The 18,384-nt window shown below is 51.0% G+C and overlaps 1 protein-coding gene across 8 annotated transcripts in view; it reads right to left on the bottom strand.

The window, feature by feature from the left end:
* Window positions 1–18,384, bottom strand: part of SNX19 (sorting nexin 19) — a 111,490-nt gene that overhangs the window by 25,581 nt on the left and 67,525 nt on the right. For 2 of the 8 annotated variants that reach the window (XR_013942077.1, XM_080567939.1), the window contains one exon: window positions 2,741–2,823. The exons of 3 other annotated variants lie outside the window; for them this stretch is intronic. Coding sequence is in view for 2 of the 5 variants with exons in the window: in XM_080567939.1 (XP_080424065.1) it covers window positions 2,763–2,823 (61 nt within the window). In the remaining 3 variants the exon portion in view is untranslated. Of the gene's footprint in view, window positions 1–2,740; window positions 2,824–9,072; window positions 11,978–18,384 lie in introns of those variants that run through there. 3 more of the 8 variants (XM_080567938.1, XM_080567936.1, XM_080567929.1) reach the window with 3 other exon arrangements.

Raw genomic sequence — 18,384 nt, 5'->3', positions numbered from 1 at the left:
AGTTATTAGCTAAACCAGTTTCAAGTCAACTGCAGTCCACCAGCAAACCTTTGAACACAACCTGCTCTTTTCGTGCTAACCATTAAATCCTGTTCACGGCGGTGCTGACACGACCCTAGCGAAAAGCAGGGAGCCGGAGCCCTTTTCCCTACTTTACAGCATGGCCCTACAGATACAAGCACCCACAAAAGTGCACGAAAATATGTGCTTGTAAACCATTTATCGCTCCTTTTGTGTTACTTCTGGGTCACACCCCCTGCACCCGGCTGGCACCAGCTCTCCTTGCACACACTGCTGCAGCTGCACGCTCGTGCAGACGCGTGGTTGTTCCTCACTCGGCTGCAAACCAGAGCTGTTCTGGGGAAGCCAGGTCCATCTTCAGGATTTTGAGCCTGTGTTTAGCCCCATCACACACACACAGATCTTTTTCCTTTTTTTCCTGCCTTCCACACACACGCAGCTCCTCCGATGGATACACACGCATGCAGCTCGTGCTTTCATTGCCAGCCAGCGTGATCCGAGCTCCAGAAGCAGACGGGTTTCCAGCCAGCAATCCCATCTGGTGTCCTCAAAATCACACGAGCGAGGGCTGCCCAAATCCCGAGGACTGGAAGAGACCTACAGGATTTCCCACGTGCAATCCTTCCCAGAAACACAAGCCCGTGAGTCAGCCGGGTCGGTCCCACCTTGGCCAAGGGGGCTTCGGGATTAGGAAATTATTGGCGCAACCTTGTCACCGGGGGGAAAATTGGGTGTTATGTACCTTCAGAAACCCTGCGTATGGGTGCCTTTATGTTGTGGAGGGGCTGGATACAGACGGCAAAGGACTCCTGCTAAGCAGCAGGCTCCCTCTCCTGCAGAGCCAGGATGCGCTGAGTCTCCTGACTTCAGCCCAGTGCCTACGAGCCCTTGTTCCTGTCTGAGCCCCATCAGCCTCGTCTCCTCCTGCGAAATCTTTCCTGGCTTCGATGCAAGTCAGACAAGAATTTTTTCCTGGACTCCTCAGTAGCTTGCTGCTGCATCCGAGCTCAGGATTTATACCAAAGGCTAAAGTTCAGGATTGTTTTGGTTGCAAGTTTCAGCTGTCTATCATCTTCACCAACAAACGTGTCCTCCCATTTTAATAGCTGAGCAGCTGACGCCTCCAGAAGGGCAGCAAGTTTGCCAAGACAGGTCCCAGGCAGTACTTCACCAACCTCAGAAACGCCACCTGCCATCAGATGCTGGAGGCGCTGCTGTGAATCGGGGCCGGGGCCTGGGGAAGCTGTTCTGGGTGGATTTACGAAGGGGCTGCAAAAACCTCCCCTTCTCTGCCCTTCTCCATGCTCAGAGCTGGGATGAGCTTTTATGTATTTGTACAACACCCTGCACAGGGGCTCTCTTCTCTGTGAGGCCTTGAGCTGATACGCTGATAGTATTTATCACATCCGAAGTAACTCGCTTGTAAAACGCAGAGGGGGGAAATTTGTGGTGCTGGTTGGAAAAGCTTTGAAGCGAAGTGCCTTTTGCCTGCGTTACATGCAGAAGTCTGAGTCTACGGAGGCAAGCTGTGCTGCAAACACCTCCCGCTTAGCTGGCCCTGGAGTGGCAAACACAGACCCAACACGTCTTAGACAACTGCGACAAAAATTAGCCCAGTTTCGAGCAAGGGAACTCATGCAAATGAACTCTACATCACCATAACACTAGGAATACCCTCCAAGTCCAATCCAAAAGAGCTTCAAAGTACAAAGAGCTTCAGCCAAAAAATTATTATTTTTTTTTTTGCTTTCAGGCCCAAAAAAATCACAGTTAATTTTTTTTCCATTAAACACTGAAATTTTCTGCAGAAACATCTCACATTTTCCAGCCAATTCAGAGCAAAACTTGGTGCTAAAATGTACACAACCCTTTTAATCCTAAGTGGGATGTTCAGACGGCCAGCTCCGCAGCAAAATCCTTATGGCTGGATCCCGTTCATCCCTGGCAAGGAGCCGATGAATTCAGGGAGGAATCTGGTTCATTTTGTCCAGCATAAGACAGAGACATCACAAGGCACGGACACAGCTACTTTACAGCCCAGTCCTGATCTCACAGCATTGCTGCACTGATTTCAGCAGCAGAGAAATGAAATCAGCTCTGAATGAGCAGCGGAGCAATGAAACCAGATTCAGACCTGTGCTCAATCTGATTCAGATCCACACTTGTGCAACCCATGTTGGGCTGACTTAGCTCGAGATGTTTCTTAAGAATTATATCCTTCAGTACAAGCTGTATTTAAAATGCTGGAGAAAGCCAGTCATTCCCTTCAAGAGCAGGAGCAGGAAGAACGGGGAACGATGTTAATTCTCAAAAGTAAATAGAAAAAAAAAATATTTGGAGAGTCAATGAAGCAACAAGACAGGTCAGCCCAGATGGTAAGAGAAGCTGGAAAGAGGGCAGCGAGCACGGGCTGGGGACGCAGCTGGGGCTCGGAGGATTACAAAGCAGAGGGAGAGGAGCACAGGGAGTTCAAGGGGTCCGGGTCAGAGGGACACGTTAAGTGGATTTAAGGGAATAGAGCTGATGCAAGTCCCACACTTTGGGCTTGGAGGAAGGTCTGATTCATACCAACGCCGAGTCATATCTCGGGTCAGCCTAAGGGCTTGGAGAGCCGGCTGACGAGGAGGGCTGCTGGTGGCAGGGCAAGCCAGAGGCTGCACAGCACCAATCCTGCCATGCCCCTTGGCATAATTCAGACACGGCAGAGGTCCGAGCTCACCAGCACTGGGGCATCTCCAAAGTCAGCTCCATCGATGCAGCTTTGAAGGATGGGAGCGGATCACCACGGACTTGAAAGCCAGCCTGCCAGAGAAAGCCATGTCAGGAAAGCAGCGCAAAATGGACACAAACCCGTTTAAGGACACAAACCACACAGCTCGGCAGTCACTGGGCAGCTGGGACGACGTAGGGGTGGTAAAACAGGGATGGAGGGGCTGTGGTAACAGCTTTCCAGCGGCTCGGGGCTTTGTTGTAGGTTGTCCTGAGATTTTTCCAGCCGAACCCTTGTGCTTAACGTACTTGGGCTGTTTGTGCCCAGGTGTTATTGTTATTTCACTATGGTTTTATCATCATCTAATCAAGAGCGGGATTCCTTTTGGCTTCCTTGGCTCCTGCCTTCCGAAACGTGAGGACAACTGAGGGGTACCGGGACCAGAAGCTCAGCCCAGTCCTGCAAAGACATGCACAGCTTCAGGCACGCGAGCCACCCAGTGCTTTCGGTAAGCAGGGGTTAAGCAGCAGCAGCAACGTCTTTGGAGCTTTATCTGACCGCTGAGGGAGCTGCAGCCCCCACACCGAATGAGAGCCGCATGGAAAAGGCTGGCTGCGAGCGGTGCCCACCCATGGAGCTGCGACGCGGGGTCAGGGCTAGCATCGCCCCGCGACGCCCCGCAGGCAGGAGGAGAAGCAGGACTGCTTCGGTCCTGCAGGGGGAAGAGAGGGGAACGGGCTCGGAGTGTTTCACTCCGTGGGCAGGATTAGCAGGGCTAAAGCAACCTCCCAAATAACTATTGCCTCGGAGCAAACAAATCTTAGGCAGCATCACAGCAGCCTGGGCCAGCTCTTTCTCACCCCAGCAGCACCGAGAAGCAGGGGGAGTCCCACCACCTTAATTCCAGCCTGAACTGAGCCCCATGCAGACAAACAGCAGCAGACCCCAGAGCAGGATCAGGCCTCCAGGGAACGTATCCTTTTCCCACAATGGCTTGCAACTACTTGCTTGAAAAAAGTCTTCTTTTTTTTTTAAAAAAAAAAAAAAAAAGCTGAATTCCAGTATATTCCATTACACCATATAGTTTCAGATTAAGGCTCCCAAATATGCCTTTAATTTAAGCTTAATAAAGCTGTTATTGTCCAGTCATTAATGACTGCTTATTAAAAACATATTTATTGCATATGGTGCTGAGGGATCTCGCAGAGAGCCTCAGGCAACAATCCCTACCTCCACCCCGTAGCGTTTAACGAGAGATACATGTGTACGGGGCTGCTAATTCTCAGCGAGCATGTTTCCAATAAGCACTTGTTCCTCAGCTGAGGTAGCGTGCGTGCATACCTGTGTGTGCTCAGACACACAACGGGATGCAAATGAAAGGCAGATTTAGAAGCCTTGTTTTGACAGCGTTAGCGGTTGCTTTGGGACAGGATGAAAACATGTTAATGTTAAAACTATCAAAAGTCAGCTTTTCTGCTGTATTAATAACTGCTTCAAAGACATTCGGTGGGGGTGATGGTCAGGGCACCACAGCGGTGAGGATCCAAGCCCCACGGCACCCTGCTCAGCGTCATTCCCTAATTACGGACACTGGGATGACAAAGTTGGACTGGCCTAAAATTAATTTTATCCTAAGAGGTTAACAGACTGAGATAAAAAGTATCAAAATAAGGGAAGGGTTTCTCTGCAAACACCAGGTCTTTTTCTTTGCAAAGACCAAGGATAAGGAAAATTATTTAATTTTATTCCTAGGCAAGCTGACTTTGCTGAATTTTTTGAATAGGCTTACAGAAAGTGATAGACTTGTACATCCTAGAATTGGAATTTTCAATTCCCTGTCCTTCCCCAGACAGCCTGAGCCTGCAAGTAGTCTGTAAAGACCGCAAAGTGCTGATTTTGGTACCGTGATGCCAGTTACTCCGGTGTCAAGATCCTTCACCATACCGCTGATAAGAAAAGTACACGAAGACGAAGGGGACGGAGGGGTTGTGAGAAACCTGCCAGGAACGCCAGCTCCTGTTGGCATCCGCCAGCAGCCCTGCCTCCAGCTCATTTTGTGAGCAGGGTGTGTGTCCCTTTTGGGGACCATCTGCCCTACCAAATAACAAGATGCACAAGATGTTGATCACACCTGCCCCGCTTTGCCCACACCTCCCCACGGCCCCCGTGCCCCCTTGACCAAGTTTATCAGCTCTGCTCAGTGAGTTTTGTTTTGGCTTTCACTATTACGGGAAATTAAAAGAATTTGGCATCTGATTGTTGGGCGTTCAAAGACTCTCCCTGCCTCTTTCCTTCCTGTTTTCCTTCGAAGCAGCCTAGCCAGAGGTTGGGGGGTATGGGGGGAAACGCTGCCAGAAAAGCTCTAACGACCCACTTTGGAGACAGGGTTTATACGCTCAGCTGTCCCTTGTAAACCAAGCCCTGCGTGAGATTTTTCCCAAAGCTTTCAGTCCCCTCTCCTTGCCCCCACCCCTCCTGCTTTGCTCACGCTGCAAGCATGCAGAAAAAAAAAAAAGACTTTGGTACAAGAAGGTCCTTTTGTGCTGTGGGAGAAAGGGGGCACAAGGAAGAATAAAACAACGCAGGTGACAAAGAGGCAGCGAGGGAACGTCGGCGTTGTCCGGGCCATCCTTTCCTGGAGGGCTCTGAGCTCCTCGCTGGAGGGAGGCAGCTCCCTCTCCCAGACACGGGACCCCCAGGCTGCAGCACAACCCCAGCCAAAAACCTGTGTGCTCACCACGGCGGCATCGTCACTGCCAAGACCCGTAAGTGGAAGTGACAGCACAGGGGGGTTTCTGCTCGGATCGCTTTCCTACAGCCTCTGCACCGGGGGGTTCGAATAATGCCTGAAGGTTCAAGGTCAGGATTTACGAAAGGAGCAATCCTTGGTGGGCAGCGTTGAGGCTGAGACGGAGCAGGAAAGGGGAGTCCCATGCCAGGTGAGGGGAGATTGCTTCTCCCTTCGAAGCTTCATTGGTGGTAACGGGGTGGGACCTTGCTTGTTTGAGCTGGAGGTGGGACCCATGCTGCTCACCCTGCTCGCCGAGGCGCTTGGTGCACGTGGGGAGGAGGGAAGAGACACCAGCCCTACAGGACCTGACGTGGCCCGAACCCTTTGGAAAATCTCATTCGAAATGCTGAGCGCTTTCTGGCTTGGAGCGGGATAAAAAAAGAAGAATTTGCTCTGTTGTGGCCAGAGTGGATGTGTCAGTGCCGCAAGTCTCCAGGGCGAGGGATTCCTGGCTCCGGCTGGGACAGGCTCCTGGTGCAGAAGAGGGGGTCTCGGAAACGCGTGTCCCTGCTGACCAGATGTGCGTTCTCCGCACACACCCGGGAGAAGCAGCTTCGGAGCTAATCCAGCCACGCCGGGGAGCTGCGGTCACCTCCGCACCGTGCCGGCAATGAAGCGAGGGGAGCTCCCCCAGCAGCAGGTGCCTCCCCTGTGCCGGAGGCTGGCAGCACCGAGCATTGCTCACGGAGCAAACCTAGCACAGCCCCCGGCCCCCGCAGCGAGCTCAGGAAAAGCCCAGGCTGGGCGATGCTGTCCTAGGAGCCGCTATCAAAGCGGGTGTGAGCCTCCACGCTGGGGTCTCGCCGTCCTCCTGGGCGCTCGCTGACGGCCGGGTGATGTACGAGCACCATTACTGCTGCTCCGCTGCCTCTCCAGCGCGGCCCGGGCCCCGAGCCCAGGAGTTTCGCTCCTTGAGTTAATGGAAATATTATACACATGGAGCTGGCCCCGTCCCAGAGACACTCCTGTCTTACAGAGGGAGCTGCTCCTCGCTGCCCCGCAGATGGATGCAGCGGAGGGGATGGAGGGAAGGAGCCGAGACAGGCGGCGGGATGCTGCGAGGAGCCGGAGCCTGTCCTCCTCGTGCAGGCTGTGTCCCCAGGAGCAGGCTGACACCTGGGCAGCCCCTGCGTCCCAGAAAGACTTTCCAACACAGCTGGGCAAGGAGGACCATAGGGCTCCCCCATCGCTTCAGGCAGGAGGTGCAAAAGCAGCAGGGCCGATCCGTTCCCAGGTTGTCCCGCACCGAGATGTCCCGCACCCCTCCCAGAGCAGACCCCTAACATCCCACCCGTCCTAACTCCGGGCAGTGCAACAAGCCAAAGGTAGAGACGAACGCTCAGAGAGGGATTTCTGCCATCAGAGCATCCCTGATAACTCCACGACGCCCGCGGCTGGTTTTAACCACGTGCAAGGCGCTGGCCTCCCATCTCTGCGATCGAGTCCAAATCCGAGGAGGGTCTTGTTTTTATTAAAAATGTTTTACATCTTCTATAACCGCTCTGCCAGCTGGACGACTGCGCTTTCAGGGCAATTATATGCATCATCTAAACATCATCTAAAATGAAAGGACCTCATTTAATTAGGTTATTTAAATGACACGTTTGATGGAAAAAGCCAAGCAGACTTAACAGGATATTTAACGATCACGTTAGTTTGCATGCGTACAGAACATTATCTGAAAGCCTCGGAAATTAATGGCAAGACTTCTGTTGACTTCAGAGGCTGCGGACCAGATGTCGGCAAAGGAACGACCGGAGGGATGACACGGGGAGCAGCCACGGCCACTGCCACCTGGGGAACGCAGGCACTGCTGGCTTGCGGGAGGTTTCCAAAGGTGAATTTTCACTTGGGTCAAAATCTTGTGTTTTCCCCTCCCCTACAGAAATAGTACTTCTACCAGTTCCGCCAATTTGTGTTTTTTTTCCTCCCCCTTCTCTTCGTTTCCTCCGTGTGGAAAACAAATCGGAAAGAGACTTTGAAAAGGGAAAACTCCTTTTCAGCAACACCAGACCTGAAAGCGTGCCTGTTGTTGAAAAATAAGAAATGTGGTATTTTGTACCAAAACAAACATGAGTTTGTTCAATAGTTCAATTCTTTCAACTCCTTACTTAAAAATCCAAGAAACCTAGACCAAAGGGCACGATTTTTTTTAAGCTTATTTTCAAAGTGTGAAAAAAATACTCCTAATTTCCTTACCCTTTAAAACCCAAGCTCGGCAGGTATTAAACATGCCCAACCAGGGCACCCGCTGATGGGAAGGCACAACCTCAGGAGGCACGCTGATGAGCGCAGCATTAAAAATAACCTTGCCTAGCCAAGCTGCATTTAACCTTTTCAGATGCTATTAAATGAAATTCTGCTGGAACATGGCTAGCCTAAACAATTTCTCTTTCTGCATATGCAAACGCAATCAGTGCTGTTAAGTTAGGAGCCAATTCTTAGATGCCATATTCAATATTATCCCGCTGGAACACAGAACAGCAACAGAGATACAAAGAAAAGAGAAAATGCAGAGAATTGTCATGTATGCCAACTTGAGGAAGGTAGGAAAGACATCTGTAATACTTAAAAGGGAAATTGTTGGAAATTTTTCAGATTTCTCGAGCGGCGTATTTTAACTTTTTCCTTGCGGATGCTGCTTCTAACAATTCCCAGTTTCTCACGGCGAACAAGAAACCGCCCTTTCATCTTTTTCCCAGATGTAACCCAAAGCCATTGCCATCAGTAAGGCAGTGCCTGGATGTCCCGGTGCTGGACCAAGCCCCTCGCTGTGGGGCAGACGGGATCGGACACCCCGTGATGCTCCGTGGGGCAGCTCCTTGGCTTCTCCCTCGGCCCATTCCAGCCCCACAGGGAAGCCAAAAAATGTCAGCAAGTGAGTCACCGGCAATGGAAAGACTTGTGCCGCTAAGCCCAGCTCCTGGCCCTGGCTCTTGCAAGTGACACAAGCATTTTGGCTCCTGGCCCTTGCTCTCTTTACTCTACAGATCCACAGCCCCTGCTGCTTCCCCGTGGAGGTGTCTCATAATGTCACACGCAGCCCGTCCCCTCTCCCCGGCCGCCCCAGGACACAGCGGGCTGCAGGGCCAAAGGAAAGCAGAGGTGGCCCTTGAAGCTGCAGGAGGTGGTCTTAAATCCTGACACCTCTCAGGGCATGAACAGCTCGGTGGGGAGGGAGAGAAGCGAGTGGAGGAAAGCGGTGAAAGGCTCAGGCGTGTCGGGATGGCAGCATAACGCCAGCTGCAGGGCAGCCCCTTACAATAGGTGCAAAAGACGGGAACTGGAGGCAGCTGAGAGCAAGTGGAATGGGAAATATTACAAATATTACACGCCTCATTAGTAGTAGGCAGTCCCTGCAGGCAGGGAGGGGTGCGGGCACTGTGCAGAGGATGCCTAGGGCTGGGGCACGTGTCAGCCCCTGAGGCTGCCCCGTGATTTGGCACGGGGCGCAGCAGCAGGATGGCGCACACCCTGCGTGAAGGCACTTCGACCCAGACACCTACCAGCGCATCCTTTTACAAAGGCACAGTCTTTTTGCACGCAGACCTGGTGGGATGTCTCTGAAGCACACCACTACCCAGCATCGCGCTGGCACGGTTCCTGCAGCTGACAACCCCCTCCCTGTCGAGGCAACTCTTCCTTCTCTAACTCCACTTTGACTGCCTTTAACTTCGCGGCGCTGGCTCTTCCCAGCCCGTCTGTGAAAGCTCAGCATGATCTCGAAGGCCCGTGCATTTACACGCAGCAGAGGTTTAAGCGAGGGGAAAGCGCTTCCAGCAGATACGGGGGAGTTTTGCACACCCTGTCCAAGCCCGGCAGAACCGTGGGGAACCTGTCCGTGGTCAGACCCCGCGCTGCAGCGCAGGCGCTTCGGGAGGTCTGGAGAGGAAAACAGCTCTGGAAAAAAAAAAAAAAAGAGCCTCAGAAATTCACAGGGCTTGGCCTGGTACGTGGCTGTGCATTGGAGCTGGGTAAACGAAGATCTCAGGAAAAGCTTGGTTTGGCTCAAGCCAAAACAAACGTTTTCCAAAAAACGAATAAAGAAACCAAAAACCAGACCCACGAATAGTCTCTCCTCCCTGCTGTTTCCAAAACTGCACTTATTTTGGTGAATTAACTTTTTGGACCTCCTACAATGAAACAGCCACTGCAGAATACGAACAGAGGAACCGAAAGACCGTTCAAATAAACACTCTCCTTGTGTATATTTGAATCTTTCATCATGTACTAAATTTCTGTGTAGGGCTTTTATTTGTATTTGTAAACTTTCAGATAAAGGTACTCAAAGTTTACTTTTTTTCCTAACATCACACATTCAAACAACTAGGGAGCACAAATCCAGCGCAGGCCTGTTTACCTTTCCCCCATATTTCTTACTTCTACATCCTCCTTCCCAAAAACAACAACAAAAATGCAAACTAAGGAAACTGAACACAAACAATGCTGGGAGCCTGGTGCTGGTCTGGCCACAGGTCTGCAAAAAGTTCAGGGATTCGCTCTACAAATGCAGCCATAACACTCCAGAAATTACTGCAGGGCTGGCAACAGCGAGAGATTAATCATGTTTAATGACACTTCAGTCCCCGTCCCCCCCAAATTAATGTAGGTCTTCACGAACCATTTGGTTTCAAACTAGGTGAAGAGAACTGGCAGCAATGACACACCACAAAAATGGGACTGCTGGGTTCAGCAACCCCAGGGCCACGGGGTGCTCGATTGCTATTTCCTCCCAGGGTGAGGAACGCCGACAGCTCGGTGGGACGTGGCTTTGGCATGGAAATCACTGGAAGCTACTAAAGAGCAAGGAGAGAGGGCGAAGCATGGGCACCTTTCTTTGCCCCCCAGGATGCAACCTGAAAAGTCAGCTGGGCAATGCACTACGGAGGAAGCATATCAGCATCTCAAATTCTTCAGTGCAGCCTCCTCTGAAACACAGATGTTGCTAAAAACATCCCAAAAACTGAACCTATTTGTAGTTCTATCTGTAAGCAGTGAAGTAGGTCACTTGCATTTTTGTCCCAATAAACACTGACCGCGGACAGAGAGGACTAAGTCTGAAAACTGGCCCAAAACGCGATGTATGTGCAGACTTGTTTCAAGTGCTTCTCGGCACAGGGAGAAGCAATCCCTACCGCTCACACCTTGCCCAGGCTCCTGGCAGGCAGTTTCAGGGAAAAGCCATAGGGCACACCCACTGCATGGACTCCTTGAGCGCGGGGGAAAGCTCCATCTCCTCCTGCCACCGACTCCTTTTCTGTTCTATAATGGAACAAGCAAAACGAACACGGGGAAAAATAATAACCACATTCCTTCAAAAAAGTCCTCAAAGAGTTTCCTTGTGAATTGTATGCACAGAAAATCATTTGTGTGGGCTCTTATTTTTATCAAAACCATCCCACTTCCTATGTCAATAAAGGGCCATTACCGGTTACATGATATTTCTGGCTTGTAACTTGATGTCTTGCCCATATTCCTTTGCACTGGAATCAAAAATGTCTTGTCTGTGAAGTGCGGGTCAAATAATCTGGGTTTTACAGTTGTTGGCAGCTCAGGGGTTGTTTTTTTTTTCTTCCCCTTCACTTTCTGAAACCAGTCAACACCTCTGCCCTCGGTTCTCCTCTCTCCCCAGGAAGGTTTCCCCCAGGGACGATGTGGGTCCAGCACTCGAGTCCCCGGGGAGAGCCACGGGCGAGGAAACCCACCCAGCCCTCGTGGGGCTGTCAGCAGGGGACATGACCAGGGACGTGCCAGGTCCCCCGAGGGCTCGGTGTGCTGAGGTCAGGGCCTGATCCTGTTTTAGGAGGCAACTGCATACACAAAGCAGCAGTTTCCCCCAAAGTGATGGGGTTACGCTAGCACAGGGCAAAAAGAGATGGGAAGCAGATGCCCGGCTGCACCCCCGTGCTGGTGTCAGTTCTCTGACCGCTCCAGTCCTGTGTCACTGCTGAGCCCAGACATCGATCCTGCACTAGCAGAGCCTTGCTGGCCTGCGGCAGCAACCGGGCCTTTGTCAGGTTTTATTAATTGCACTGTGTAACTACCTCCGCACCGACGTTTCTTTCTAGCGGTTTCTTGGTCTCCGGTGGCTTCGGGAGCTGCTGATATTGCATCTCTCTCGAGCTACGTGATAGCACGATATATCCGATCCTCCTCAGTGCCCTTCTGTCCTTTTCCTGCTCACTGCGGTCCCTCCCATTGCCTTTGTAATTCTTTACCTCTGTGCATCAGCAGCACAGAGGCTTCCTCCGACTTTCAACCCAAGCCAAAGTTGTCCTTGTCCAGCTGGGTCTTCCATTAGCTTTATTACGGCTTCACGTCTGTCTCGCTCCTGCGCACGGGGACGAGGCAGATGCTTCGCTGGGCGGCTGCACTCAGGCTCCACGCTCCTCTCTTCAGCTGAGGAAGCACCACGAGCGGCACCGGGTTATACATTTTTCCAGATTGTTTTGAATCTGGAGGGAAAAAAAAGTGCACAATGACTAGGATCCTTGCTTTGGTGCCTCAGTTTACAGTTGAAAGGAGAAATCAGGGCCCTTGTGTTTATTTTGCAGCTCTCCAGGGTCTCTTGCGTTAAGTGAAAACAGATGAGCTGAACGCACTAACCTCAGTGTTTCCCTGGGACACTGCCTCCAAACCCCATGGAAGTCAACATCCTTGAAGGAACATCTGATTCCCCGAAAGGTGAGGTTATTCCTAATGAATCTCTCCAGGGGAGCAAGAAAAGGGAGGTGGATTTTTTTTGCACATGCAACTGAAAATCCTGGAGATGGCTTTTGGCTGGGCTACGCTAATAAATAAGGACTAATTTTTGAGAGCATAACTCATGCTGGTGGGAGATAAGAAAGGAATGCGAGTTCCCTCAGAGACCAGGCTAGGAGAGAGTTATCCTCTGAGATCAGAGCAGAAATCATCGAGCCAACAGCAGAGGCCAGTCACCAATAATAAATCCACCCTCGGCAGAGCAGACCCTGCTTCGGCGGAGCGAGGCACCGTCCCGCCCGGCAGGCAGCAGGGAAGCAGGAGGCATGCCAAGCGCTCGTCCCGAAGCGAGAGCTTGGTGTTTGCAGCACAAGCTCCAGTTAAACAGCAGGCCGTTTATCTTGGTTATGAAGCGAACGCATTCCTCCAAGGTGAGGCAACGGGCTCCACGGATAGGAGACGGAGCTGGTCCTCCCGGCGGTGGTTTTGGTGGCACTCCTCTTTGGGGAACCAGCTGGGAGGAGGGAAGCGGGTCCAAGTGGTTTGAAGCTGGAGGGGCTGCCAAGACCCGGTGCTTCTCTGCAGCCACGGGAAGTGCGAGCCTCCTGGTTCACCCTGCTCCTGCACAGTCTCTGCTCTGCCTGCTTGTTTAACTGTTTATGCAGTGATGGTAGCTCAACCTGCACCTTGAGAGTGCGCCACTGCTTGGAGACCCTCGTACGCCCCCCCTTTCAGGGGACCTGAAAGGTTGCATCGTCCTTCACTCCCTACTTCCCAGCGTTTAGTTAAGCTTTAGGATGGATTCAAGTTGTTGTCCACCTTGGATTTAGAGATGTCAAACAGCCTTTATCTCCTCGCCTCCAGCTTGCCCATACCATGCTGTCGATGCACAGTCCCCATACCTGCTCACTCACTCAGAAACCCTGAAGGCTGCAAATTTTCCTTCTTGCTTTGCCCTCCATGCTCTGGCCACCTAAGTCTTCCCCTCTGATTTCCAACAGAGGAAGGTTTTTACCACTACCTGTCTTAAATGGCACTGCAGCTCCGGCCAGCCCCCATTCACTGATAACCAGGAGAGCCTTGAATATGTGGCTAACCCATGTCCTGACCTGTAGCCACGTGCCCAGCACTCACTCTGTAACGAGCTTTTAGCTGGGAATCCCAATGTAGATTCTCTGATCTGAAAAGCCTAAAACTTTGGAAATTCTTAGCATGAGTGCCCTGACCCTTCTGAACCTAATTTTTAAGAGAATTTAGGTCTAATGCTAGGTACAGTCAAGCACCTGCCAATACAAAACTGCATCCAATTCATCGACGTAACAAAACAAAAAGCCCTTTTGCAGGATGTCTCACATTCCCTGCTCTTTTCCACAGCCCCCCTGCTCCCATCTCTAGTGGGAGATGCACATCTCCCTCTCCTCGTCTGTTGCGACACTTTTTTGGCAGCCAAGCCCGCGCTGCTGTGGGAGAAATCAGCTGACAGAGCTCCCAGCGCAGCCTGCTCCCTTCCTGCCTTTCGGAGGCGCTCCCTGGTTTCACTCTTGCTGCCCTGTGCCTCGCGGTGTCACCGCAGCCAGGTGACATCACGGCCAGGAATTATGAAATACCCTTCCCCGCAGGCCAGGCTGGGCATGGGAGCAGAGAAATGCTTGCGCTGCGGACAGAAATAAATGACAGCTGCCCTACCCAGAGCAGCAGCAACCCTGCTGCCGGTACCACCATAAATCACGTTGGTTGTAGCAGAGCCTCTGCACCTGCACCTCCCCATGCTCTCATCCAGCCTCGCCGCGTGCCATTTTGCTTTGGTCTCGCAGAGAACAGCTGGGTTTTGTCTCTTGTCTTTGCTGTCAAGTGCAGCGTGGACTAAAGGAGCTGCACAAAGCAGCAGCTTGGCAAAACTGGAGGGGCTGGCTTTGTCTCCTTTGGTGCCTCCTTCTTGCTGCACGGGGAAGATTTTTTTGTCTCAACTGCTTCTAGGATCCTGCTCAACATCTAATTAGGGCTTGCTGACGGGATGCTAAGGAACAGTCAGCTGAACCCTTCTGGGTTGTTACCTCCACGGTATCAAACTCACGTGTTGGGTTAGGCTCAAATCTTCATTCGCTTTGGAAAGCCTGGGGCCTGTGATCCTCCAGCGTGCCCTGACTGTCCCTCTTGGATTAACACCTTCAGACAACTCAGCCAAACCTTTTGAATGTTTTGGTACAAGTAGGCCAAGATCTCTGCTGCCTTACACAGCGTCACAGACCGCAGGACATGCAGAGGCAGTGTTAAGGGAGCATCAGATCTCCTGCCAGGTCAGAGACCCCTTCCCAGCATCTTCTCCAATGGGATCAGGACCAAGCTGCAGCGAGGCCAGAGGGGGCTGGGGGTCGAGAAGCCCTGACTTCAAACTGGGCACTCGCCTACCAGGGAAAATAGAAAAACAGAGCTGCTCTGGAGGGCTTGCAGTCGTGTGCGGAGAGAAGGGCTGGGGGCTGAGTGTCCTCCTGCTCCTCCAGTCTGGCTTTGGGCCGAGAGCAGAGCTACTGAAACTCACGTGGGAGATGTGCTCGCAGGGAGACGGAGGCACGGTGCCATCAGCAGTACAACGGGCAGAGCAAACAGCATCCCCCAGCAGAAAATGGCTTTTCAGCAGAAGAGGATACATAGAGGACAAGCCCAAGTTAGAGAGTAAATCCCTCAGCTTAAAAATTCACTGGGGTTTGGAAAAGAGGAAGGAAAACAAGAAAGGCAGCAGTAGATTTTAATTCGTGTTTTTTCAGCGGTGGAAAGAAAGGTGCTCTGGGCAGAGCAGCCCTGTGGCGTGGCTGGGAAAGCTCGCGGCCGTGAACCCGGGCTGGTGTACGACGCAGCCGCCTTGGGGAAGGCACACCACAGACCTCTGAGGACGGGGAGCCGAAACCCAGCTCTTCCCACAGCTGGAAGAGGCTCCGCTTGTGCAAACCCATCTCCCTTTGGGAGGGAGGAATGATCGGCGCTTGAACTGTCAGCTCCGGATCAGAGCGTGATCCCGGAGAGCTCGCTGCACCTGCTCTGTATTTATAGACCACTAGTGGGAAAAAGTCGAGGCGATGGGACTGTGGAGAAAGCGGGGTGGGAAAATCTGATCTCAGCTATGCAATGCCGCATTTTTCTACCAGCATATTAAATAAAACCTTCTATATTAAACCAAAGCCACATTGTTGAAATCCTAAGGGGCTAATCCGGTTTCCTCCCTAATCCTGCATCTCCCAACAGGCTCCCATAGAGACGCGCTCCAAGGAAAAGATGTGAAAAAAATTCACAGCAATCTTTTTAGTCAATGCGTCTTAATTATAAAGGAAAGCTTCCTTGAAAGCGAGGGATTTGGGGCTTTGGTGTTTTTTTACTATCAGAAAACGTGATGTTGGAGGATAGTTATCGAGCGCATTGCTGAATTGGCAACGACAGGCACTTCTGTCCCATCGGGCACTATGGAAGCTGCTTCCGGAATAGGGAGGTGTATGCTAATGAAACTCACAGCACCTCAGAAGCTAGAAGACTCTGTTCCAGCACCAGCTGTGTTATTTACTGGCAACCAAACCCTCTCCTGAACCTCTGTTTAACACTCATTGCTGTTGGCTCACCGTCATGCTTGCAGGAACAGCTCATCTCAGTCGCCTGCACGCTTCAGAAGCCCCCATGTTAGAGCGATGGGCTCTTCGTGGGAGCTCAGCTCCCAGCAGCATCTCTCTGGGGCCAGATCTTGGAGGCTATCAGTCAACACATCTCATCTGAGAGGAAAATCACATGTATCTCTTATTGTGAGGCCTTAGCTAACCGTAACAGAATAAGAGGAATAACCTCACACAAAGACAGAAGGAGAACTTCTTTGGACAAGCATCACTTTCTAAGCACACCTTGGGCTCCATGAGCAACCTTCCCAGCTTCAAATCCACCTTGTTAATTCCAGTGGGACTGTGCCAGCATGGCTGAGGACACAGCTTACCCATTACCTGGACCCCAAAGCCTCCCAAGTCACTTTTTCCAAGGCCCGTTTTCCCCATTCATCACCCCACCATAAAAAAAGGCAAACACCCAACATTAAAAACCTGCTGGGAACGCGCTGGGGTTTGAAGCAGCAAACACCAGCCAGTGTGACAGAGACATCACCTAATAGCTATGCAAAGAGCTCTATTTTTAAACCTTTGCCTTGGCTACCTATTAACTCCTTTTCTCCTGGGATGACGTGAAGAGATTCCTCTCAGTTTGCAGAAAGCAACAGGCCTGATTCCTGCCTTTTAACCTTTACGATTTGTTTTCATCTCCAGGAGGGAGAACTGCACCCCCCGGACTACATCGCAAGGCCCGGCTGTGTTGGTTTTGGACAGGTCCTGAGCTGTTTCATACTTCGCACTGGCACGGCCTTGTTATACCAGCTGCTTAATAACAACACACCTGTATGCAAGCTGGGGCTGGGGGCTGCAAAGTAACCAAGCAGCGGTCTTAATTACTGCAGGGTGACACAGTGATGCCGGCATGACCTCATGGTTTACTTTAGCCGGATGATCTGACGTGATGAAGGACACATGTTTTCTCAGCTGGCCATGGCCCCTCCAGGAGACCGGGCCGACCCGTGGGCTAAGCCTCTGGTCCGGAGATGGACACCTGTCTGCGGGAGTTAGAGCCGTTCACCCATCCTTAACCTAGCTGCATCTCTTCCCCGTTGATGTGTAATCAATTTTCCTCTTGGAAAGATTTATTGAAAGTGGTTCGGGGTTTGGTTTGGCTCTCCAAACTGATGAAAAGATTTTAATTCTCTCTTTGAGATCTGTGCCTCACTACAGCTGCCTAGAATGGGCCAGGAAGCTACAAATGCAATGGCATCCACATATAAAGACTGGGAAAACATCTCTGCGGCAAGCTGAAGGCTTGCACAGGAAAATATGAGACATTTACGTAATAATTATAACTCACACTCGCACAGAATCTTTCAGCAGGGGATTAAAAAGCACTTTGCGAACATTATCGACCACAACTCTTCTACGAGGTAGGTATGATCCCCCCATTCTCTACAGGAGAGGCCAAGGCAGAGAGGTGTTTTTCCAGCCCATATTTTCAGAAGTCAGCCTGCACATTTGGAGACCTTGAAGTCTGGATGCTAAAAAATGAAATTGAAAAAGGAGCTAAAGGCTTACACACCAAATAGCAGTGGCTGCTTTTGAAAATAAGCATGTATGAGAAGCATCAGAACTAGGACTAGAACCCAGGAATTGCAGTTATCAAAGCTTGGGTATAGCTACATTATTTCACCATATTTTGCAAGCTAGAAGAAACAACTTTTTTTCTGTCTTAAACAATCAGATCCACTGTGGAGCGCAGATCACCTCATCTTCCATGTTTGAGTTCGCCAACAAGATTAAGATCTTTGCTCTCCTTCCCAAAAAACTGTCACTGAAGTGGAAGATACCAAGCTGCGCTGGAGGCAGAGATTGGAATCGTCCCACTTATAACTCTCCAGATCATCTCCTCCTTTCTTCCCTTGCTGGGTGAATGTAAAGGAGTTTCTCTTGTGCCAGTTCCGAATGAGCCACATCAAAATGGAGACCTTGTGTTGACCAAGGTGATCACAAAGGAGCTGCAAATGGGAGAGGAAGGAGTCACAACCATGCTCCTGAGCCATCTCCTAGGGCCATGCCACGGCACAGAGGTTTTGAGAAGGTCTGATGCAGGCCATGAAGAAGGGGTGCTTATTTACAGACTGCTCACAGAAATCTTGAAAGACCATGGGAAATCCAACAGAAGTTTCAACGCTTTATTGCCAAGAGGAAATGTGACCCAGAGATTGCTGTAAGGGTTAATTCACCAGCCCTGCTCCTAATACAAACATGTACAGACCTCAATTATGCTACCCACATTTTAAAAAGACCATAAAACATATATTGCATTGGCAAGATAGTCAAATGCACCCCTGGGACTTGTGCTCTGAGCTCCTTAAAGAGGTTTTATTTGATTTTTAATTTTTTTTTTAAGCTTATCCAACACATCTGCATTATTGTGAGGTATGTGCACAAGCTCTCGGAGATTAAAGAACTTCTATCTGCAAGTACTTTACATATATAAGTAGATCACACTGGACCAGAGGTATCGTTTTCAGAATACCTGAATATCTGTCATCCGTCTCCCGCTGACTGCCAGC

This window comes from Anser brachyrhynchus, assembly GCF_964034855.1.
Source record: "Anser brachyrhynchus genome assembly, chromosome: 25".
NCBI classification, from domain to species: domain Eukaryota; kingdom Metazoa; phylum Chordata; class Aves; order Anseriformes; family Anatidae; genus Anser; species Anser brachyrhynchus.
The sequence above is the reverse complement of the archived record's forward strand: the minus strand, read 5'-3'. Positions and strand labels throughout refer to the sequence as shown.